Source organism: Musa acuminata, chromosome BXJ2-7 (genome assembly GCF_036884655.1).
Source record: "Musa acuminata AAA Group cultivar baxijiao chromosome BXJ2-7, Cavendish_Baxijiao_AAA, whole genome shotgun sequence".
In the NCBI taxonomy this organism is placed as follows: domain Eukaryota; kingdom Viridiplantae; phylum Streptophyta; class Magnoliopsida; order Zingiberales; family Musaceae; genus Musa; species Musa acuminata.
Window position 1 is genome coordinate 232,872 of NC_088344.1, and position 22,780 is coordinate 255,651.

The 22,780-nt window shown below is 42.7% G+C and overlaps 5 protein-coding genes across 6 annotated transcripts; 2 read left to right on the forward strand and 3 right to left on the reverse strand.

Moving 5' to 3' along the window:
* The first annotated feature begins 237 nt into the window (after nt 1-237).
* On the forward strand, nt 238-915 carry LOC103991172 (protein S40-5). Its single transcript, XM_065115220.1, has one exon. The coding sequence runs from the start codon at nt 273-275 to the stop codon at nt 810-812; it is 540 nt and encodes a 179-aa protein (XP_064971292.1). The 5' UTR covers nt 238-272; the 3' UTR covers nt 813-915.
* A 3,240-nt stretch (nt 916-4,155) lies between these two features.
* Nucleotides 4,156-8,121, reverse strand: LOC135616459 (probable beta-1,3-galactosyltransferase 2). The gene is made up of 11 exons (XM_065115666.1): nt 7,686-8,121; nt 6,787-6,877; nt 6,573-6,637; nt 6,261-6,472; nt 6,104-6,167; nt 5,581-5,653; nt 5,359-5,479; nt 5,171-5,258; nt 4,971-5,096; nt 4,719-4,828; nt 4,156-4,645 (listed from the first exon to the last, which is right to left on the reverse strand). The coding sequence occupies exons 1-11, from the start codon at nt 7,805-7,807 to the stop codon at nt 4,497-4,499; spliced, it is 1,221 nt and encodes a 406-aa protein (XP_064971738.1). The 5' UTR covers nt 7,808-8,121; the 3' UTR covers nt 4,156-4,496.
* Nucleotides 8,122-8,315: 194 nt separating this feature from the next.
* On the reverse strand, nt 8,316-14,334 carry LOC103991171 (arogenate dehydratase/prephenate dehydratase 2, chloroplastic-like). The gene is made up of 7 exons (XM_065115667.1): nt 13,844-14,334; nt 11,739-12,116; nt 11,581-11,661; nt 11,417-11,504; nt 10,472-10,550; nt 10,301-10,390; nt 8,316-10,171 (listed from the first exon to the last, which is right to left on the reverse strand). Exons 1-2 carry the CDS (start codon nt 14,151-14,153, stop codon nt 12,004-12,006), a joined length of 423 nt encoding a protein of 140 aa, XP_064971739.1. The 5' UTR covers nt 14,154-14,334; the 3' UTR covers nt 8,316-10,171; nt 10,301-10,390; nt 10,472-10,550; nt 11,417-11,504; nt 11,581-11,661; nt 11,739-12,003.
* A 1,252-nt stretch (nt 14,335-15,586) lies between these two features.
* LOC103991170 (transcription factor MYB120-like) lies at nt 15,587-17,997 on the forward strand. The gene is made up of 3 exons (XM_009410528.3): nt 15,587-16,193; nt 16,311-17,025; nt 17,522-17,997. Exons 1-3 carry the CDS (start codon nt 15,879-15,881, stop codon nt 17,788-17,790), a joined length of 1,299 nt encoding a protein of 432 aa, XP_009408803.2. The 5' UTR covers nt 15,587-15,878; the 3' UTR covers nt 17,791-17,997.
* Nucleotides 17,998-18,118: 121 nt separating this feature from the next.
* On the reverse strand, nt 18,119-21,832 carry LOC135616461 (L-ascorbate oxidase homolog). Of its 2 annotated transcripts, none has more exons than XM_065115668.1 (7): nt 21,385-21,832; nt 21,167-21,276; nt 20,158-20,428; nt 19,624-20,072; nt 19,153-19,518; nt 18,994-19,072; nt 18,119-18,599 (listed from the first exon to the last, which is right to left on the reverse strand). In XM_065115668.1, exons 1-7 carry the CDS (start codon nt 21,523-21,525, stop codon nt 18,387-18,389), a joined length of 1,629 nt encoding a protein of 542 aa, XP_064971740.1. In that variant the 5' UTR covers nt 21,526-21,832; the 3' UTR covers nt 18,119-18,386. The 2 variants fall into 2 exon arrangements, with proteins under 2 accessions (XP_064971740.1, XP_064971741.1); XM_065115669.1 differs by having other exon boundaries at nt 18,540-18,666; nt 21,385-21,761.
* Nucleotides 21,833-22,780: the final 948 nt, after the last annotated feature.

The window sequence follows — 22,780 nt, forward strand, 5'->3', positions numbered from 1 at the left end:
GGAAACGGGAGCCTTGTCGCATGGGCATGCATCCATGCATGCATAGGGTTAAACCCCGGTCCCACCAATCAATCGCTCTTCCTACCCACGCCGTGTGGGCCCACAGGTCTCAGCTATGACACGGTAGCAGCGGCGCGGGGCCCAGCGTCAAATGAGATAGTGGACGAAATGAAACTAACCCCCAAATGAAACATACGGCGAAATGAAGCGCTTGCCCTATAAATACAAGAACCGCCCGCCCTCCCGCGATCGCTCTGTGTCAGCGTGTGATCATGGCCACGCGACGCAGGCGCTGGGCGGAGCGGCTCCTCGCTGCGCCCGCCCGTTTCGGCGACCAAGGCCACGTGGCCTGCGCCGACGACCTCCCTGACCTCGCCGAAGCCGAGGTCTGGTCCTCCTTCCTCGCGCCCGCCCACGAGGCGGAGGACGCCGACGGCCGCCACGACCCGGATCACGCCAGCACCCGTCCCTGGGGGCACCGACAGGTGGGCGGCCTCTCCCTGGCCTTCGAGGGCGCGTACCGGGGGGCGGCGCCCTCCCAACGGCCGCAGGTGAGGCACCCGGCGTTGGCAGCGTCGGCGCCCGTGGACGTGCCGGCCTGGCCTCGGTCGCTTCGTGCCGGCTCGGGCGGGCCGGCGCCGGAGCGGGAGGGGGACGCTGACGAGTGGCTGCCGCCGCACGAGTACGTGGCGAGGGCGCACGGGAGGAGCATGGCGACGTCGGTGCTGGAGGGCGCGGGGAGGACGCTAAAGGGCCGAGACATGAGCCGAGTTCGCGACGCGGTCTGGAGCCAGACGGGCTTCTTCGGTTGAAGGTCGTACCCACGGCAGCGCCCGAATCTTACAAGACTGTTTCCGTCCCTCTCCATGTAAAAGTAAAAAAAAGGAAAAGAAGATTCTTTGTGTGTGTGTGTGATTTGGCCGTGTAAAAATTGGGAAGCACTGCTTGTTTGGCAATGAGCTTGACGTTCAACAATCATGATAATAGTAACAGGAGAGCACATGTTTGATGATTCGAGGACAATAACAGAGACAAAGCGTGATCGGAAATGGGAGGAAGAGGCGTGGCAAAGTGGCACACTGCTACTGCCTCATTGGGTTACTACTGTGGGGGTGCGTGGACTTTGACAAGGGGAGGTGGGAATAATTGAAGTGTTGGCAGCGAGGTATGGCGGACGTCGGGAGACAATAGTAATTGGTCGCATAGCTCATATTTCACGGGAAAAGGACCAGGTGGTGGTGGTGGTGGTGGTGGTGGCGGTCCCATTCCCATTTCAAAGGCGGCGACGTCACGTCTTGGCATCGAGCAACATGTGTAGGAGTGATGTTCTTGGAACTTGCCTCCCTCAATCCTCTTCTCCTGCAGCTCATTCATCCCCCCCCCCCTTTTGGAACTTGCCTTCTCTTTTTGTCTATTCTCCTTTAATACTTCCCCTTTTATCTTTAATATTTCCACTTTTTATCTATTCCAAAATTTTGAAATAAATATTTTAAGATTAAAAATATTATTAACGATATCAGGTATCAACCCGAGCGAGGATAAACCTCCACTCTTTCATAAACTAATCTTTTAGAGTGTTAGGAAAGAATTTTGGTATTGAAACAGAATAATGAAGAGATTTGAAGAGAATAATATTTAGGTCATCTATAATGAAATTCTTTTAAGAGAGAGATAAAAAAAAAAAAGTTTCCATGGATGATATTATGTCGAGCAATCTTAAATCTTGAGTTACCTTTAAAAAAAAATCAGATGTTGAATGGACAAATATCTCTTAAATAGTAGGATAAGACTAAAATTAGATGGACTAAAGAAGAAGATAGAAACAATATATATGATCAAAGTTTAGTGATAGGAAAAGAGATTTGAAGAGGATATTGAAATCCCGGTGGATGATACTATTATGTCAAGCAATTTCAAACCTTGAGTTACCTTTTATAAAATATTTAGATTTTGAACACACAAATATATATCTTAAATGGTAAGATAAGACTAAAACTAAAACTAGATGGATTAAAGATGAAAATAGAAACAATATATATTAACAAAGACTAAAACACTCATGAGTTATATAACCGTTGATAATAAGAATATCTCTTATAACCCTTCAATAATAAGAATGTCTCCGAATAAGAGCTACGAGGGATGATCTTTTGATAGTGGATGCTCAAGGCATATGATCGGAGATCCAACATACTTTTCAAATCTCACTAACCGAAACAACAATAATAAAAGAAATATCATTAGCATTGGAATTATTAGTAATAAATCAAATCTTTTGATCTAAGATATTTTGTTAGTAAATGGTTTAAAACATAACTTATTAAGTATTAGTCAATTATGTGATAAGTGATATCTAATGCTTACATCGTAGAGAAATCACATAAAAACAAATCTAAGATCGCTTTAAGGCGCAATAATAGTTATACTATTGATCTTGACGGTTGTCATGACGAAACTTATTTTCTGGTTTTAAACAATGATGTATGACTTTGGCATAGAAGGCTAGGATATGTTATGTTAGTATGAAATCAATGACACAAATTGAAACTAAAGAACTTGTAAGAGAAATATATTTTTCTTAAAAAAGCTTATCGAGTTTTCAATAAGAGATCCTTAGTTATTGATGAATCTGTTTATGTTATTTTTTATATATTTTTTAAACTAAGAAAATAATTTTGATAAAAATTTTGGATTTGATAAATTGAATTAAAATAATAATTTTCCTCTCAAAGTAACTTCCATACATCTATTCCAAAGAAATCTTACCCAAAGAATAGAAGTATATAGATGTACATCATAAGAAGCTTATTATTGGAGATATATTGAAAGGTGTTCAAACTCATTCTTCATTTAAAAATTTTTATGCAAATGCTATTTTTTTTTTGTCTCAAATTGTATCTAAATGTATTGACGATGCTCTCCAAGATGACTCATGGGTTTTTAAAAGAATTAAATCAATTTGAAAGAAATAAGGTTTGAACGCTTGTTTCTAGACCTAGTGATCATCTTATGATTGATATTAAATGAGTTTTTAGGAATAAGCAAGATGAACAAGGTATCATGGTTCGAAATAATTCTAGATTAGTGGCCCAAGGTTTCAACTAAAAAAAAGATATAGACTATGAAGAAATTTTCACTCTTATGGTAAGACTTGAAGTCATAAGGATATTCATTGCCTACGCATGTTTTAAAAAATTTAAATTATTTTAAATATATGTGAAAAGTATTTTTCTTAGTGGTTTTATTTTCAAAGAAGCTTATATTAAATAACTACTTTGAAAGTGTTCTTTTTCCGAACCATGTTTATAAGTTATCTAAAGTTTTATATGGGTTGAAGTAAGCCCTTAAGACTTAGCATGGGAGGCTTAGTTCTTTTCCTATTCAAAATAATTTTTTGAAAGGTAAGATCGATACCATATTACTTATTAAATAATTTAAAAATAATTTTTTATCATTCAAATTTATGTTGATGATATTATTTTTATTCTGAGAATGAATATTTAATTATTTACCAAAAGTATGAGTCAAGAATTTGAAATGAGTTTAAGGAGTGAATGGATATTTTTTTAATCAAACTAAGTATACTTTGAATCTACTAAAATGGTTTCACTTGGATAGTGCCAAGACCATTAACACACCAATGAGTATTTCTACTGAGAAATAGACAACGAAGAAAAATACTTTGATCAAAAGACTTATTTCAATAGAACTTACGTCGAGGGATATAAAATCATATAATATTAATTATCCGATATATGATTATCTACTTATTAATCTTTCATCGGATCAATACGTATCACTCGTTAAAGTTATAGAATTCACAGCATAATATAGGTAAGCCTGTGACTTGTTTTGCACACGACAACCAAGTTTGGTCCAGCAGAGCATAGTAACCATGAATACACAGTTATTATACATGAGAAGAATTTTCTTTTGGGTTAGAGTGATGATCAGTATCATTTGTATTTCCTTGTGACTTGATTTTGACTATATTATTGTACACGTGGAACACATTTTAGTTTACTTTACTTTACTTTTGTATGTATTTATTATTGAAAAAAATAATAGAAGATAAGAAGAATTATTGTAAAAGCTTTATCGAAGAAGAAGTGAAGAAACTTCTATCAGTTATTCGGAAGAGGAAAAAAAACTGAGTGCAGAGAAGGCCATCTTTCATTTGATTTGTTGTCGACAACACACTTCCACCCACAGGTCAAATGAGCTACGTTTTACACCCATAATTTGCCATTGCATCCGCGACGATGTCTGCCATCCATCTCTGAGGAACTCAAAGCTGAAGATGGTTTTCTTTACATGCCCATCAAGCATCTCTCTCTCTCTCTCTCTCTCTCTCTCTCTGTATACCCCTTACTGCTTTGAGGATCTTCTCTCATAACAAAAAAAATGCACTGCACATACGCACTACATCAATAAACATATGAATTGATACGACACATTTTTGCTGCCATGGGAGATCGGAAGGGATTCTGCTTATTTCAGAAGACTGCATCCCACACCATCTTTTCGCCTTCTCCGCATCGCCGATGAACCTCATTGATCCTTTCAGCTGAATTGCAAATGCCACTGCAGGTCCAATCAAACGAGGCAACACAGATGTTGCCGGCCTGTGCTTTCCACTCGCAGTCTGCAAACAAGTAGAGGCCATGACTGACTGTGGACTCTATTCAAACAAAAAACGCTGGAATCAGTAGCTTTACCAGGTGGGGTACCACAACATAGTCTGCGGTCATCGATGTGTTCGACGTCTAGTCCGATGAACCATGATCCCAGTGAAACATCCTCATTTGCATACTTGTGAAGCACATGCCTGATTTCAAGAGAAGCAAAGTATAATTCAGCTTTCAGAGTAAAAGTAGACAGCAAAAAAAAGCAAGCAAGGAAGGAAGGTTGGTTCCGTGCTTATTGATGTAAAAGATGTAAAAGAAACGGATGTAAAAGATGTAGCTTACTGATTCATGGATATGTAAGCAGCCAAGTCGTTGGAAATTGCATATAGCTGACCGGTAGCATGTCGGAAATACTTATTTCCATCTTCTCCAAACTTCCAATACTCGGGCTCGTGATATCTCACCCCCCTGTCCGGTAACAACAGTTTGAGATCAAGACTAGCGCTAAAACATACATATTATCCAGTAAAACAAATGCTTACTTTTGAGCTAGGACTGGACCAGATTTCATACATCCAATATACACCCGAGGCTTCGACCGGTGCTTAGCAAGAGTCGTTCCAAGAGTTGCTACGTGATGTTCAAAAGTAGATGATGATGATTCGATCCAAAACCTCATATTGCTGAACAAAAGACATATGTAGGCAATAAGAACAATCGCTTAACGTACCAATATTTACATGAACATCATCATCTACTTTGATGTAGAAATCTGCATCCCACATAGAGACAGCAGTTGCAAAATAACTTTTTGTTTTCGCTGATAACTCGAGATAGCCTTCGATGTGATCCTGAAAACATTTATTTGTAAACATCAGATCAAGATTACATACATACAACAAAGAAAACACATATTGTGCTAAGAAAATTAGAAAGAGTAAACCGAACCAACCAGCCTCATCAAGTCCCCGTGCTTTCTATGTTCGGCTTCGATTGCCTTGTCCAAAATTCCACCAGATGTAGCGCTGTGAGAGTATCTCAAGGCAGTTTAGTTTCACTATAGATCACCTTATCAGAGAATGTCTTCGAAAACCAAATAGAGTTGTAATACTATCTCTTAAATTCCTTATTTGTAACATTGTCATTTCTCTTCACTTTGATCGCCCGGTAGTAACATTTGCGACCTAATAATGTTTAAAGATGTAGAGGTAAAATTCCTTATTTGTATATCAAGAAGATCTCTAATTCTCCTGAAAGATTCTACAGCTTTGCCTAGAAGGAAATTAAGTTTATATGCAATAGTCATGTGCAAAATCTAGAAAATGCACACAATCTTTATCTCACTTCATTGCTTGATAAACTTGCATATGTACACACACATGCTCACTAAACAGTCTAACACTGAACATGGAAAGAGTCAAAAAGGAAAGAATCTACAAGAATTGTTTTGCAATGATAGTACCGCAGTTACGCACCTGTGACCAATGACAAAGCGAATGATGATCCCTCTCTCTTCCTCCAATTTCTTTCTTTTTTCACCTATTAATGTTTATTTACAAATAATTTGATCGATCATCAGATCCAAGAAATCTATCATTCGACAAGAAGCAAATGTAAGTAGAACAATGAAACCTTGAGGCATCCAAGTAGCACGAACTGAATCTCTTCTCCTACGACTGCTGAATGCAGTATTAATTCCTACAACCATCAGATATTTTCTTCGACCAGTGGCTTCGGCAGCCTTCGGAGTCTCCGACAATGGAGCACCATTGAGTATCGACTCCTGTGTAGCTCTAGCAGCTGCTAATTCCATTTCTAAGTCTGATATTGTCTTATCCAGTGTCCTGCATAAAAAAAGGTTTTTATCACCGAGCAGATTAGAGGTTATCGATCGAAACTCATCCAGAATTCTTCTGATTGCACCAAAACAATGCCCAGACTTACTGTATAACTTCCTGTGCATTTGAAACTCCGTTGAGGATATCTTTTGGCTCTGGTTTTTCATTAATCTGATACACAAAAAAAAAAGAAATGGAACACAACATCTTTCCTCGTACAAATGAATGCAACAAATTTGTGCCTAACCAAATTGTCATTGATAAAAATTAAATTGAAATGATAAATGAAGGAAAGTTGCCTGTAAGGTTAATGCACTCACTATTCTCGGATTACAGTCGTTGGCAACTAGATTCAGTTTATCTTCTGTTCCTGATGTCCTGATGATGTCCTTCGCTTCAGGCATCTTCCAACTGTCAGTCACCATTGTTCAGTATCACGATCGAAGCACCAAGTTAATTGTCTAAAATGATCGAAGTTTGTACCAAACCATGATCGTACTCAAAACTACAAGTTTTTCAAAGGAAAGCATGCGATGATGCTATCTATCGACTAATGAGACCAAAGAGTAGAGTTATCTTCTACATCAACATATTTTAATCAGGTAGGTTCATTGAAAAATCCAAAGCACAACAAAAGGACTGGAACTTGGTGATGCACAGAATATGATTGATGTTGAGAAATACTACAACTTAAACCGCTGTATATATAATAGTAATAGTAATACTAATAATAATAAACATATAAATGGAAGAAAATCTGTTCAGTATCATTCAGTATCTAACAAAGAAAAAACATAAAATTACCCTACTTTGCAGAAGCTAAGACATGATACTCTGCAATTTTCTTTTGAATGCTTGGCCTCGTATTCTTCTTCATCTCATCCATCCTTACAGAACTGATATAAAAAACTTATAATGATGTCAAAAAATTCATTTTAGCAACTTTCTGTACCACCATATTTTCCAGCAGTCCCTCATCTCCTCCTACAACGATCGACAGAACCGAATTTTCTAATCTGCTTCGATGTATTAATCTAATCGAGATTGAATACTAATTGGACCTAGTGCAGCACGAGACAGACTCGATCCGGCTTTTACAACGAAAATATGAAATTATAAGGATTCATGAAATAAAGGAATTTAAAGGTCACAACAAGGAATACAGAATTCAGGAAGCAAAGGGCTCCGAGTGAAGCAACTAAACAGAGGAAATCGGCACCTGTTAGCGAAGAGCAGACCAGCACAAAAGCTTCCAAGGCAAAGCAAAAAGGTCCATTTTTTGGGCACCTTTCCCCTTGCCCACAACTCTCCTCCCCCACCACTTCCTCTCTTGAAACTCATGGCTGCTCTCCTCTTCTTCTCCCCTGTTTATTGCGCTGCTAAATCCCTCCGATCACCACCGCCCATCTCGAATTACGATAAAGATGCCACCTTTCTCAGCGGACGATGCATATGAACGAAACAGAAGGAATCGGGGAAATCACAACAGCCAACGGACGCATTCGGCAGGGGAGGCAATCGAATTTGCTTCACAAGGGAAACAAGAGATAAAAAATTGGCTCTTTATCAGCAGAGTCTCTTCCTCTCTACTCTTAGTCTGTATCTCTTAGTGGTGCACCGTCGGGGAAGGAAAAGAGACGCACCAACCGAAGAGGTGAGGGGAAAAGAGAACATAGGAAGAAAGAATAACCTGATGAGATTGCTATTCAGTGGATTGCTTTTGGAAGAACTGGTGCAGATTGGCCTAATTGTCCCCCAGGTGGGGCAGAGATCATCCGGGTGACGCAAAGGAAGAGAGGGTCATGACGGTCACATGAAGAAAAAAAGTAAAGATCATGTGAATTCTAGGATGTTTACATGCGATGACCTTTTGGGGTCAACCATTTTGCTTCACATTTCCTACACCTGAAGTAATCGTTGTGCAGAATTAATGAAGCATGAATTGCTGATTCAGGCAAACATATGCATGTCTAGTTCTTCACTTTTGTTCTTCTTCTTCATCATCATCTGCATGTGGAGTAAACTACATACAGCAAGTGCAACAGCAAAGGCAGATGTTTTCTTGGAAGCAACAGCAATGATGCGTGCCTAAAGCATCCATCAGATATAACTTCTTTTACTCCATGACAGTTAAAAAGTGTTCTTTCTAAGGAATACATCAGCAAAGAAGGACAGAGAAAGTGTTCAAACATGGAAACCTTAATGCTTCTTGTTCAACAAGTGGTTGAAACCAAGTGTTGAGTAGCAAAGTTGCCTCCATTTCTAATGATGCAAGACCAACTGAGCACCAGCCGACATGGTCCTGGCAATGCCCTTCGACCACATGGCAGTTACCCCATCAACATCATTCACCAGCCAACAGGGATTCATCATGTGATGATGTGATGGAAGGGCAAAATAATATTGCCAACGAGAACACAAAGACCATGTTTCCGATGATGACCTCTCAACCACCTCACCCATGAAGAAGAAGAACAAGAAGAAGAACCAGCCTTTCTTCCATGCTCACCATGAACTGGCGATCAGAGGAACAAAAGACCTTCCGAGTTTGATGAAACAAACGAATCTGATATGCTCTTCCAGAGTGCAGTGCATGAAGTTGTGATGCCGATCCCAAGGAGGTCAACATTGATAGATAGACTTGCCAGTAGTTTCTCTTCTTTTTCTGTGTGCTCGGGCTCGCGACGAGTTACTCATCTGCTTGCCTTGGAAACTACTTTCAAGCCATAGCTGAGTGTGTGTCTGAGAGAGAGAGAGAGAGAGAGAGAGAGAGAGGACCTGCGCCTCCACGTGCGTGGGACGGGAGAGAGGCACCACATGGGGTGTCTTCGTCCTTATCTCTTGCGTCCTCTCTGCTTTTGGTTGCTGTGGGACTTCCATGGCCTCTGTTATTTTAGTTGCCACCTTCTAAGCTGTCTCCACCTAAAAATCTTAGATTTGATTGAGCATCTTATGACGTATGGGTTGGAGCAAGTTGTCCGGAGGATCTAGTCGTCATTTTAGCTGTAAAAGAAAATATGTATTCCAAAGAATGAACTGTTCTTGATCCAAGAATTTTCTTTCTTTTTGTGTATATATATGAAATGAATATTTTTTCTGGTACATTTAGCCGTGGAGGATTTACATGCAAAAACAAAAACAAAACAGAGGTAACTGATTCCCATTCATGATAAGCATTAAATAGGCAATCCAGTTAGCGGATCAGATAATTAATTATTAGATAGAGATCTTCAAATCAGTCTGATGAATGATAGCAGCACAACAGAGTCTCTCTCTCTCTCTCTCTCTCTCTCTCTCTGAACAGTTTCTGAGTGCTAATAATGCATTTGAAGTGAAATTTTTCTTGGTTTGGTGATGCACAGCGGGTTGCCTCTCTCTATCCGAAGTGGATAGAGAGTAAGCAACGTATCAAAGTTTATAGTTGAAAAATAATGACTCAACATGAGCACGATGAACAGAGCAAGTAACGTATCAAAGTTTGGAAGTCCTACTTCAACGAGTTATTATTGCACTTCCACTCTCTATCCGAAGAACACAGACATTTTGGTTTTGGTTGACACTGACGAATGTAAAGCTAAAATACGTACGTAAGCCCCGAGATGTTCTAATAACCTCTCTCTATGACCATAGTCGAAGGAATAGCAATGCGTCTGCTGAGTCATCAACAACCCTAAGAGGGCGACTCCTTTGGGGCCTGCTCTCGATCTACAGTACATCAACAAAAAAAAAAAAAAATATATATATATATATATATATATATATATATATTATTTTGATGAAATGATATCGTTGCTAAGCTAAAAGGCTGAACACTAAAAAACTTTATTTAGATACCTTTGTGAATTTTATCTTCCCCAGAGAAAGAAGTCCCAGTGCTTTGAATAATACTCCACGACCTTCTTCAAGAGTGAATACTATGCTAGTCTGAAACAATTAGTGACAATAATCCCTTTACATTTCTTGATAGAACTGAGTCCAAATAAAAGTAGCATGTCAGTTTAATACCTTAAAAGGCTCTATCGATCCTTGGAATTATAGGTTCCCGAGCAAGGACAAGAAATCTCAAAACATTTTTGGGGACATCCTGTCATTAATAGATGATAACATCTGAATACATAGTATTGAAAAGAGGTAGAAAAAAGAAGTAAAATTCTAAACTTCCACCAAAGTAGAAAAACTACAAAGATACAACGACAAAAGCTGGAACATACAATGCATGTCAAAAACAGAAATATGTTGGACAAGTAGTGTGCCTTGATATGAATGCGCACACCATCTTCCTCAAAATTTGTACACCATTCAATATACCTGAAGGCCTTACCAAGGAATATAACCATGTCAGATGAACCAAATTAAGCTATGAGATTCCTTCCTATTCAGTCAGTTACCACGATATCTTAGTTATGTATTTTGGCAAACTACAGAAAATATTTCATCAAATATTAGAATAAATATGTTCTAGTTTTCACCAATATGGCAGTAATTTTTACTAAAAACATTCATTGCACATTTTAATCAATGTAAACAATGTCTCAGTGCAGAACTATTTATCATTTGATTAGCCACCATGTTTTCTGACTCATGAGAATCCTGTCGAAATGGAAGCCATTACTAACTGGAGCAGTTGTTTGATAGAAAAGACATTAAACAAATCAAGCAGGGCAAATAACATAACAGATATTGTTAATGCATTTAATAATGGTATCTGATGATTTACTAAGGGCATGCAGTTCCAGTGACAATGGAACTCAAAATGGGAAAAAAAAAAATTCATTATGTTCCCAATCTCACAATCAAACACAAGGATAAAAAAGAATTCATGTGATAATGATATAATTAAGATATTAAAAAATCTATTTTGACTACAACCGCATTGCAATTTAGAGAAAATCATCCTTCACATGAAAACAAGATATACCACACCAACAGTGATAGGAGAAAGTTCATTGCCTGCATAGTTTCCTCGAGCACATTATGCCCATAGATATCTGCAGCCCGGGCACTTGCAATTGCTCCTGCATCCCTTAAACCCTATCAACTGTGGAAAAGGCTCCGAAAGGTCAAAGACAGACTTTCAAGGCTTGCAAGGAAGATATGCAAATTTTATGAGCTACCTGAGTGGCACCAGCAGAGTCATCGACACTTTCTCGTACAACATCCAACGTGCTCGATGCAATCTCACATTGGCCAAGTGCCTGAAGGTGAACTTACTGATAAAAAATCAAAAGAATAAAATGTCCATAATTAGATGGATACAGAAATGTGAATCGACCTGTGGGCGGCTTAAAACACGCCTCAACTGCTGCTTGTGCATGCCTGGCAGAGCTACAAGACGGTGGTTAATGGACAACTGCACCTCACCCACAAGGCGCAAATTATGGCAGAGAAGCAAGTCATAATTCTGATGATAGCTTCCGTCCATTGAATTCTCAATTGGCAGAACTGCTTTATCAACTAATGAAAGTACAACTGCCAGTACAACTGCCTGTAAATGCTCAAAAATCATATGCTTTGGTGTTTAGGCTGATTTGGCTCAACTAAGATGATATCTCATTGACCTTGAATGCAACCTCAAACTGTTCACATGGAACAGCTTCACCCTGTGGGTATGCTTTCAGGACAAAGTCCTCACTGAAGACACCAAGTGAACCTTATTCAGAAAAACAAAAAGAAATAAATTTTGTGCATGATCATAGCAGCCGTAATCCTCAGAATGAAAACAGAATATAATTGTATATCCAAAGGGGTATACCTGATATCCTACATGTACTTTAGATCCATGCTCAGAAACAGAGAGATCAGTTAATGACAATGGTTCTGCATATTGAGAAGCTATCATTTACTACCAAGAATACACTGCCATAAATTTAGACCATATTAAAGCTCATATGACATTTTATCCAGGTTAGAGGGTGAGCTCTGGCACCATGGTGAGGTTGCTCCAATCTAAATGTCAGGGGTTCAAGTCACCAAAACAATCTCTGTGCACTCATGGGTGATATGACATTGTCACAAAAGCGATTTAATTGTGGCATTTTCATCTCCGTCGAACTCCACTTAAAATTCTGTCTTGTGTGGCACCTTTACTGGCACACAGAGATTGCTTGGAAATTTAACCTACGTCGCCCGTCATGCCTTCATATAGCTTTTTCCTTTTAAGAGACCAAACATCCGTCATGCAATGTTTTCTTTTCCTCTTTCCTTCTCTGTGCATGTAGTTGCAGGTAGTGGTGCAAGAATTACATTTGAATAACAGCTAGCTAATCCAAGATCAAAGACATTCTCATCATCTCATGCCCGCCCAATGCTCAGGTCACCATGAAACTAGATCCTGGATACTAATCTTGTTGACTCTCTTCAGAATGTGAGATTTCCAAGAAAAATAGCACTTATGAGACTTTTTCTAGTTAGGGAAGGCATGTATGAGAGACATATATCTATTGTTACTATTACTTCTTCATAGTTCTTATAAATCTAGTCATTATATATACTTGAAGGAAACATAAACAGCACTTGCAGAATCCATATTAAGTGTTTGTAGGATCATTAATTCCTTTGTTAAGAGCAAAAGACCATCTCATATGGCCATGAACTGATTCCCCTACCTCTTACTAACTTGCTCATTAATTCCAAAAGGTCAAATAGAAGTGGCACTATGTTTATAACATGTATCTCACTAACGTCAAGGCTATTCTTATGAGTTGTCTTTACTCCTCCACAAGTTTTTATGTCCACGAATGGAGGAGATCTTATGACAAAGAAAGACAATATAAAGAATAAAATCTCTCATCTTTGTTCGACAAATTAGAGATAAAAGCGTTTCATTCTGTGTTATCCAGTTACTACACGAAAACTGTTTCCTAGAGATATTCTAAGACTGTAAAAAACAAAACCCATAGCCCTACCTATCCTCCACAAGTTGATTCAAGAGAAAAACAAAAGAAATCAAGTTCATGTATTACAGTGGTAGAATATTGCAAAATGACTAATCTGAATTTACTGACAGCTGAATTCATGCATCAAAGGTTGTGCTTTTTTCCCCTAATTCTTTCAGATACAGGGAAAGACAAGGGTGCAATATAAAATCAAAACTTTGTATCGGTACAAGAGATCAATCCAAGTTCTTATAAGTATCTAATCAGATCATTAATATTCTGCTTCAGAAAAATTACATGGCTCACCAAAAACTGTAACCTTTGAACATATTAAACTAGCCAATGAAAAATTAATTAGCAATCACAACGACAGATAATTCATGACTAAAGCAATACAGTGATTGCGGAAACCAACACAAAGAAAGAAGTATAACACCGTAACGGAGCAGATACACAAGGAAAAGGGTCATTTTTCCAGCTGAACAAAGAATGAAGAACCTACCAGGAAGCGAGCTCGAATTCCGACCCGACTTCCTCGATTCCTCCACCGCCCGGTCCGCCGACAACCGCAAAGGCGCCGCCGGCGACAAGTTCTCATCTTCCACGGGCTTCACACGGACAACGACAGAACCCAATCTCCCACCCCTCACCCCTTCCCGCCTCCAATCCGGAGCGGCCACAGCCGGAAGAGCTCTCGACGGCACATGTGGCGGCGGCGGGAGCCGGCATGACCAGCCGACGCCGGCCCCAGGGACGTGGAAGCCATGTCCGGCTCCTTCAACTTGGAAACCTCGGAGCCCAGAACAGCGCATTATCGATCCAATAGGATGAAGAAAAAAAGGCGGGACCTTTTTCTCGGCGGCGGACCGTAGTTATCAAGAGAGGTGGGTGGGGAGGGGAGCAGAGGGAAGAAACAAGAGCGCAATAAAAATTGCGACTTGACGAGGGACGGAAGTGCTCCGTAGACTAGTAGTGCTCGAGTCTCGGCTCGGAGGCCACGCTGGGTTTCGTGGTGGTTACGTACGTGGCTTACCAAAACAGTGTGACGAGTTCTATCGTGACCATTTAATGAAATAATGACCATTACGATGGTTACAACGGCCGTTATAATCACTATGTTATAAATGCCTTGTATTATTACTATTATTATTATTATTATTATTATTGTTATTGTTATTATTATTATTATTATTATTATTATTATAGGATTATTATTATTATATTTTTATTTTTAAAATTTTATGATAATTAATTATCAAAAATAGATATTTTTTATATTGAAAAGGGGACACATCACCATATATCAACAAGATTAAGCTTAAGAACCGGAGGGCGGCGGCGGCGGAAGTCGGTGAGGGAGCCGTATGTTCTCGGAAGAAAGCATAAAGTTCCATGGAAGCGCCTCCAAAGTCGCAAATAATCGCCCATGCAATTCTATGTTCTTCCACGTATGCCGCCTCGACATATTCTAAATACGGAGGGATGCTCACGAAGCGTGTCCAATGTTAGAGAAGAGAAGCGGCTCTCTCTAATGATGGTTACGGTGGACAACATCGATCACGTCGTAGGGGGAAATTTTTAGAGACATTGCGATAATGTAGGGAGTTCCAACATCATCTGTCAGCGTATCGGGACGCTTGATCATGAAATGAAAGGAATCGATCGAGGAGGAGAAGAAGAAGAAGAAGAAGAAGAAGAGTGGCAGCAGCTCCTTCCGAAGCTTACGGTCGATGCCGATCGTCGATAGTATCCTCGTAGTATGTATGATCTCTAAGAGACGGACAGAGAGAGACAGAACGGTGGCGGTGTCCTCGAAGAGGGGAAAGGGAGGATGCAAAGGAAGGCGTGTCATCTGGCAGCGGCGAGGCGGCGGCGGAGGCGGAGGCGGAGCACCACGTGTGAGGCCACCCGGGCGTACGCACACCGATCTCCTTGCCCAACCTTTCCCTCCTTATTAATCCCCTAATTAAACTAATATGTTAATGCCACAACTCCAGTCTTTTTCCATTGGCCATAAAAATCTATCCCTTTTTTTGCTTTTTTTGGCACTTGCAAGTCTCTTACCCCCTAACCCCTGCACAATCGTATCGACTGAGGGCCCACACACTCTCGCTCCCCTGGGCCCCACCACCACCCTCCCCAGACCCCCCCCCCCCCCCCACCTCCTCCTTTCCTTTTCCCAATTCCTTCTCCTTTTAATCTCGCCACCTCCTCGACGCGTTCCATCTCACCCCGTGCGCCACCACCCTGACCTCTCTGATCGCCGACCCGCGACAAGGATCGGAGATCAGCAGGCCATATATTTCGATTGTGCGAACCACCACATTGATCGAGAAGCTCCACGAGGAGATTTCTTTTTGCCCACGAGTTCCAATTCTTGGCCTGCAAAGAGATCCTACAGTTCCCATCCATACAAAGCTTTGCTTCTCCTTTCGCCCTTTTAGCTTAGTTTATTATATTTGATTTTCCGTATGTAAACAAGTACAAGGCCGAGGTTGACAGAGTACAGAGAGAATTAAGCGGGGGAATAAGAAGCCATGAAGGGCGAAGAAGAAGGTGGACGAGGGAAGAAGGCGGGGGGAGCAGGAGGAAGAGGAGCGCTAAAGAAAGGGCCGTGGACGCCCGCGGAGGACGCTATCCTGATGGAGCACGTGCGGCGGCACGGGGAGGGGAACTGGAACTCGGTGCAGCGGCACAGCGGCCTGGCTCGCTGCGGCAAGAGCTGCCGACTCCGCTGGGCCAACCATCTCCGCCCTAACCTCAAGAAGGGCTCCTTCTCCCCCGAAGAGGAGCTCCTCATCCTCCGCCTCCACTCCCAGCTCGGCAACAAATGGGCGCGCATGGCTGCCCACGTACTGCTCTTCTGACACTACGCCCTTCCTCTCTGTTCTCTGTCCTTCATCTGCATGAACTTGATCTCTTTCTCTCTCTGTCTCTCTCACTCTCTTTCTTTTCTTCCATCCCGTCAGCTCCCCGGGAGGACCGACAACGAGATCAAGAACTACTGGAACACCCGTCTCAAGCGCCGGCAGCGAGCCGGCCTGCCCATCTACCCGCCGGAGCTACAAGACGGCGTCGGATTCGACCACTACCAGCTGAAGCATGAGGCTCCGACGTCGCTCTGGACGCCGCCGCCGCTGCCTTCTCCGTCGTTTGCAGCAGAACACAAAGCTCAGCTCCCCTCTCTTTGGCCAGTTCCATTGCTGAATCACGACAGTTTTCGTCCTCCGTCAGGGATCACTCTGTCCCCTCTCCGGCGGAATGAGTTCCCTGGTCACCTCGGCTTTAAATTCCCGCCCTCGCCGCCGCCTAATCCGACTTCTCTGTTTCCGAAGCAACAGCTTAGGCTGGGGCATTCCCAAGCGACTCCGCCACAGCTGCTGTCGCCCCTGCCATGGCCGCCTCAGGGGAAAATGGAGCTCCCTTCATGCCAACTGTTCCCGGATCTCGTCGGAGGCGGCGACGACCCCACCGGCCGCGAGCTTCTGGAGGCGTTGCTGCAGGACGAGCGTGTCACCCAGGATATAAACATAGGGGAGCTCTTGGCGCTGCCGACTATCGATGAGCAAGGCGCGTTATGGGAACAAATCTTTGGCGACGGCGAAGGCCAAGGGGTTGAGGAGACTTCTCAAGGCTACTTTCTGGGATCAGCCACTAAACTGGAGGGTTTGCACTGTGACATGGGTGAGTTCCATCGGAGTAATCTCCCTGTTTCTGTTGCATGTGGTGGCCGGCACTGAAAGAAAATAGTTGATGGAGACGGAAGCCGTCTAAGTTCTAATGTTTTCATCATATCTCCTCACTTGGTTTAATCAACATGATCTATGCATGTCGTGGTAATCGCAGTGCAAGAAAAATGAAACTCGAAGAGTAATGCTTCGACTTGTCTCTCGTCGTGATGCCTTTTTCTTCTAACCTCATTTATGAAGTCTTCCTCATGCAATCTGTATTTGTTTTCGCCAATCAAAGCATAGATCACCATGCTTGCCTGATTTTTGTTCTTCATTTTATATCTACTCTTCCTCCATCTCGAACGCTGATTTCAAAAAGCTAAAACAGGATTCGAATTTTACTTTGCATTTTCTCTGTAATTTCTGCTCTTCTCTTTGGTCTGCTTATTACCTATTAGGCTGGTCAAACTCAAAATCTTTATGTTACTAATCACTAGCCCTTTTAGCAGGAAACAAGATAAAGGGTGAACTTCCGGGCGATGCCATTCCGGTGGAAGACGATACACCCGGAGACCTTAACATCCCGGAGCCCATGGTGTCAAAAATCCCTGGCTGGTGCAATATCGACGCCGTAGAGATCTCCAATGGGCAGTCGGCAGCGACGGTGAGCGACGGAACGGACATACAACGGTTGGCTTCATCCCTCTCCGACGCCCCCGCAGAGTATGACCGGAGTATCAGTTCATGGCCGTGGAACAACATGCCAAGAATATGTTGAAGACCTTACGAGCATCAGCGTTCGTAGTGAGGTTGCTTGAAGCTGTTGTATGGGTTTCCGGGGAACTGGGTTTCGAGACCTGTAACTAAATGCTCTGGACTCTCATACTGTGTATGAACTTGTATCAAGTGGCTGGCTATGTCGGAGAGCAAGTGATGTTTCTATGGTTCTTTTCTTTCACTGTACTCTGTTAACTCTCAGGTTGTAATCACCATGTTATAATTAGAAGGGATCTTCATTCTTGGGTAGGTATGATCGAGGAAAAATTGCTAATTTACAGCAATTTTATTGAATCTCAAGCACATAAAAATTGCTAATTTACAGCAATTTTATTGAATCTCAAGCATAGCTCTCTTTTATTGAATCTCGAGCCACCACCTATCGACGATCACATTGGATTTCACCGAAGCAGCTGAACATAGCGTTTTAAATCATAAATGGGAGTTATACAAAGGTAAGCAGCGATTGCAATTTGGACGGAGCAACACGAATGCTGCAAAATGTATCAGCAACATGGAGAAAACAGAGCTTGTTCTGGATCTCATTCCTAGTAACGCCTATGGGTCACCCCCTCGTGACGATGACAATAACTGAGATCACAGCGGCCTGGTCCGGCGGCCGGATGCTCGGCCGCAGAGAAGGGCGTTCCTCGGAATTGGGTTCTCATCCCTCCATGAGTTAGCAGGGGAATACACACGGAGATACAACTGCTGGCCCAGGTATTGACGAGCCCAGTTCTCTGATCTCACGTTCCACATTCCTACGTTGTCCAAAGGCATGTAAATGGCAGACCAAGACTTGGGGTAGACCTGAAAGCAATCAAAAGCAGCAGCAGCAGCAGCAGCAACGTGAGAGAAATGTGCTTTACTGTGTCATCTGTTGCAAATAACAAAGCTCTAGTGAGACAGATTTAGCCAGCCGTTAGCTATGCTTCTCAGGCAAGGGAGGTCAGGTTACTATTGCTCGCTCGGATAGATTCACAGATCATACTATCGGTTATGGTTATTAGATGTTTACACTGCTCTTGATGGATCTTAGAGGAAGCAGTGGAGTAGGATACAAGAAAAGAAAAGATAGACAGTGAACCAATCATGCCCTCTTCCACCACCTAAAAAGCCTTTGATAATTAATGGATTGCCTCCTGCCTTGTATGATTCAGTGGAGAGAAAGCAAACGAGCGAGAGTGGGAGATGAGACACGCACCTGAACAGTGCAACGAGCAACAGCATCTCTCAGATTGTAGCTTTTCCTGCTCGCTGCTGACCATTGTCCTCCATCCATTCTGTAATTGTTGGCATTAATTAATTAGATGGAGGAAAAGAATCGCAAGGGCAAAGCTTCTTTTGATGCACATTCTCGTACCCGACGATCCAGAAGGAGTATCCGTCGATATGCCATGACTGCATGGTGTTCTCGTAGTTCTCGAAGACGATCTCGACGTAGTCTCGGAAATTAGCCGCCATGACCGACGTCTGGAGGTATCCGCCTCCGAAGGTCGGGTTGTCGGAAATGCTCCCAAGCGAAAACACTCCAGGGATCTTGTAGAAATCGGCCACCTTCAGCGGCGTATCAGCTGGGATGAAGGAGACGCTGTTGACAGCGTATCGCTGCTTGCCATTGATGAACGGCGCAGAGTTCGCGAGCCTAATCGTCCTCGTCGTGTTGACGAGACCGTAGTGGTACGAACCTTGCGGATTCGGCCTCGGCCCGCTGGCCGTCAGATTCCAACTGCGTTCCGCAATAAAAAATATATATATATATATGCAGATACATTAATTTTGCAGTAGCAACCAATCATGTGAGCTTTGAATGGGTGATGAGAAAGGACGATACCGAATCGATCTCGCCTGATTGAGAGACCAGTCGATCTGAATGGTCGGTCCTCCTGGTGGCGGACCAGCAGTTGTTCCGCCGGAGTTGCTGTAGCGAAGGATGGCCGTGGTGCTGAGCACTTTGCTGGTGAATCGAGTGGAGGCCACGATGTAGTAGTCCATTGCGGGCTGATCCGCTGTGACCAGAACCGAGCAGGACTGGCCGAGATGAAGATCCAGCGAGGAATAGGTGTTCTGTAGAGTGTGGGAACCTTCGACCTCCACCAATTTCATGGCGTGGCCTTGAATTCTTATGTTCAACGATGCCGTCAATCCAACGTTCGATATCCGAAACCGATACGTTCGGCCTTGTTGAACGGTGAAGGTGTTCCCGTTCCATCCGCGACCATTGATCAGAACCCCATCCGGGAAAGGGAGATCTCTGCCGCTGTCTAATACGTACTTAAGGGTCTACAAACAAGAAAGATGCCATGGTTAGTAGTGCTACCACAAGAGCATGCCGCAATGAAACACTGTTTGCAGTTCGAGTGCTTACACTGTGGTTGGCCTTGAACCAATCGCCAATTAACAGGGTGAAATCTCCGGCAGGAGGAGGGAATGGCACGGGGATCAACGGCCGGCTGAGGACTCTGATGCCACCGAATCCACCGGCGGCCTTGTGGAATGCAAGGGAGGGGAAGTAGAAGTAGCTACCGATCTGGTCCTTGAACTGCATGACATAGGTGAAGTTCCTCCCGGGTGGGATGGGGCAGTTGGTGCCGTAAACACCATCCTGCCATGAGCTCTTCCTCTGCTGTATCCCGTTCCTGAGAAGAAGAAAGAGTTCATGGATAAATGCCTGTCGAGCGAAGCATCAGAGCACGCATGATGCGTGCATTTCATCTTCTCAAGAGAAGAGGCTAAAGCTTTCAATCCACCTAATAAAACCTCTCTCTCTCTCTCTCTCTCTCTCTCTCTCTCACATTCCTCCTATCAGAAAACCTTTCTTGAACTTACAATGACCTGTTTTTACTATTTGTAACGTTCACAGATCACCACCCCCTCGGGTACTAATTTTTACCAGCCATGCATGATGATGATGCCATTCTCTCTTCTCCACCGACGAGGTTTTCAACCAGATCAGTGAGACCAACGTAGAGCCAACCAAAAGAAACGAATGAATCATGATCGAACATCAAACCTCATGCTGCATGAAACGCAATTAATTGATTTCACCAAAATTACTCTAGCAAGGAAATATGACCGTAACCCAACCGCCTCACCACCCTGCGCTGCGCCATCAAAGCCCACCTACCGTTTTGCCTTTTTACTGCGATAAATCTTAGGTTTAATTTTTCCTCGTAAATCGCCTCAACTTTTTTTCCCATGACACCGTTAATTTACTACAAAAAGAGTTGAGATGTGAATTCCTTTTAGGGATGTCGGCATGATTGCAGCACGAAATGTAGGAGACGAACACAAAAGAAATCCATGCTAACAGAGGAGGGAGGGAGGGCATGGCAAAGGGAGAAGAAGGAAGCGAAGCTAGGGAGAGCAGTAGTGACCAGGAGATGAGGAATGGTTCAGGCAAGCTGTTGAACACATTGACGATGACATTGTCGTTGGTGACAGCTTCGATCTGCGGCCCTGGGAACTGTCCGTTGATCAGAATTCCCTGCGCCATGGTTCCCACCACAGACAGAGATCAGTATGAGACCGGATCAAAAACCACAAGGAGGCCAAGGAAAACAAAAGCTAAAGAATCGGAGAAGAGTGACCTGACCTGTTGCTTGACACCCATGGGCCAGATGTCTCCATAGGTGATGTTCCAAGTGAAGAACCTGTAAGGGCTATCCCCAAGAACACCAGAAGCAGCAACATGTAGAAAGAAGAACAAAGTAATCAAGGAGGTAGCCCTTCCCATTCTCAAGACTTGTTGGCTCCTAAGAATGGGATCCTTCAACGCTGGCTTAAGTGGCAGTAGGAAAAAGTGGGGGAGAAACCCAAAGAGAAAGGCAGCAAGAGAAACGGAGATCTATCTATGGCCACATTACAGAAGTGGGAGACAGACTAAAAGAGCAGTAGAGAGGATACTCAATGTGCACTTGCACTTGTAGTAGTAGTAGTAGTAGTAGTAGTAGTAGTAGTAGAGTGGTTTGTGTCTCCTTTTGAAAGTGCTTGAAGAGAGAGAGAGAGAGAGAGAGAGAGAGAGAATCACTGGAACTAGAACAAAAAACAAAAGCTCTCGCACATAAAATAGTATGTATTGTAAGGAAGTCTTATCATACAAATATAATTTCTCCATACATTGGTTTGTGTTATCGGGCAAAGATTCTTCAATTAACAGATGTATTGGCCCATGCCATCCTCTCAACAAAAACCTATGCACATACCTAAGGCAGTTAACAATAATTTGTGAGATCCAAGTTTGGGACATTTTGCTACTACTCTACATATAATCCCGGTTGAGGATTTTGGTGGATGTGCCAAAAAATATTTTGTTTGACCTCAAACATGAGTCCAGTAAATTCTCATCGACAGTATGATTTGACTGCTCTCGGAGTTGAAAGCTACCCATCTCAGTCAAAATTCAAAGAGATAATAATACCTTTACAAATTGACGTAGGGATGCTGGATAAGCTGTCTGCATTGTGAAGTCCCCCTTCTTCCTCAATGAATAAATACATCATGTGTACGCTCCTGCCCGAGCTGCGATGGACAGTGAGTCGCACCAAGTTCACATCTTAAGCTCGGTGTTGGATTCCCTCCGATAGTGATCAATCGATAGATGTTTGCAGCATTGCTCCAAACACCCACAATAGAAAATGACTCGTGTGTTGCTGCTATGACCAGAAAGAAGAAGAAGAAGAAGAAGAAGAAGAAGCAGAGCATGTGCAGGGTGGGTCTCTGTCCGCATCAAGTGAATTGATGTGCTGCTGCTGCACCAGATCTACAAGCTTGCATGCATGTGCGGATGACAGAGATGGCAACAACAGAACTGAGGACGGCCAGCCCCATTCCTTGATCGAAGCATCCACCTCAATGGCCTGTCCATCTCTCCAAGGAAATCCCAACCGAGGAGAAAAGTGACACCGATCGAGTGGTTCGGATATTCCGGGAAGACGATATGGATACGAGCGAGTCCAGTCCAATTCCCGAGAACATCATCAACTGTAGAC

Excerpts from the sequence above, each read along its gene's own strand:
- LOC103991172 (XM_065115220.1), top strand. The coding sequence starts at position 273 with ATGGCCACGCGACGCAGGCGCTGGGCGGAGCGGCTCCTCGCTGCGCCC.
- LOC135616459 (XM_065115666.1), bottom strand. The coding sequence starts at position 7,807 with ATGAGTTTCAAGAGAGGAAGTGGTGGGGGAGGAGAGTTGTGGGCAAGG. Across the intron at positions 6,473-6,572 it reads AATGCACAGGAAGTTATACA|GACACTGGATAAGACAATAT; the intron begins GTAAGTCTGGGC and ends TTTTTTATGCAG. Across the intron at positions 4,829-4,970 it reads GCTTACATATCCATGAATCA|GCATGTGCTTCACAAGTATG; the intron begins GTAAGCTACATC and ends TCTTGAAATCAG.
- LOC103991171 (XM_065115667.1), bottom strand. The coding sequence starts at position 14,153 with ATGCGCTGTTCTGGGCTCCGAGGTTTCCAAGTTGAAGGAGCCGGACAT. Across the intron at positions 12,117-13,843 it reads GAATTCGAGCTCGCTTCCTG|GTTCACTTGGTGTCTTCAGT; the intron begins GTAGGTTCTTCA and ends TTTCTGAATAAG.
- LOC103991170 (XM_009410528.3), top strand. The coding sequence starts at position 15,879 with ATGAAGGGCGAAGAAGAAGGTGGACGAGGGAAGAAGGCGGGGGGAGCA. Across the intron at positions 16,194-16,310 it reads GGGCGCGCATGGCTGCCCAC|CTCCCCGGGAGGACCGACAA; the intron begins GTACTGCTCTTC and ends CCATCCCGTCAG. Across the intron at positions 17,026-17,521 it reads GGGTTTGCACTGTGACATGG|GAAACAAGATAAAGGGTGAA; the intron begins GTGAGTTCCATC and ends CCCTTTTAGCAG.
- LOC135616461 (XM_065115668.1), bottom strand. The coding sequence starts at position 21,525 with ATGGGAAGGGCTACCTCCTTGATTACTTTGTTCTTCTTTCTACATGTT. Across the intron at positions 20,429-21,166 it reads GAACCATTCCTCATCTCCTG|GAACGGGATACAGCAGAGGA; the intron begins GTCACTACTGCT and ends TCTTCTTCTCAG. Across the intron at positions 19,519-19,623 it reads AATCAGGCGAGATCGATTCG|TTGGAATCTGACGGCCAGCG; the intron begins GTATCGTCCTTT and ends TGCGGAACGCAG.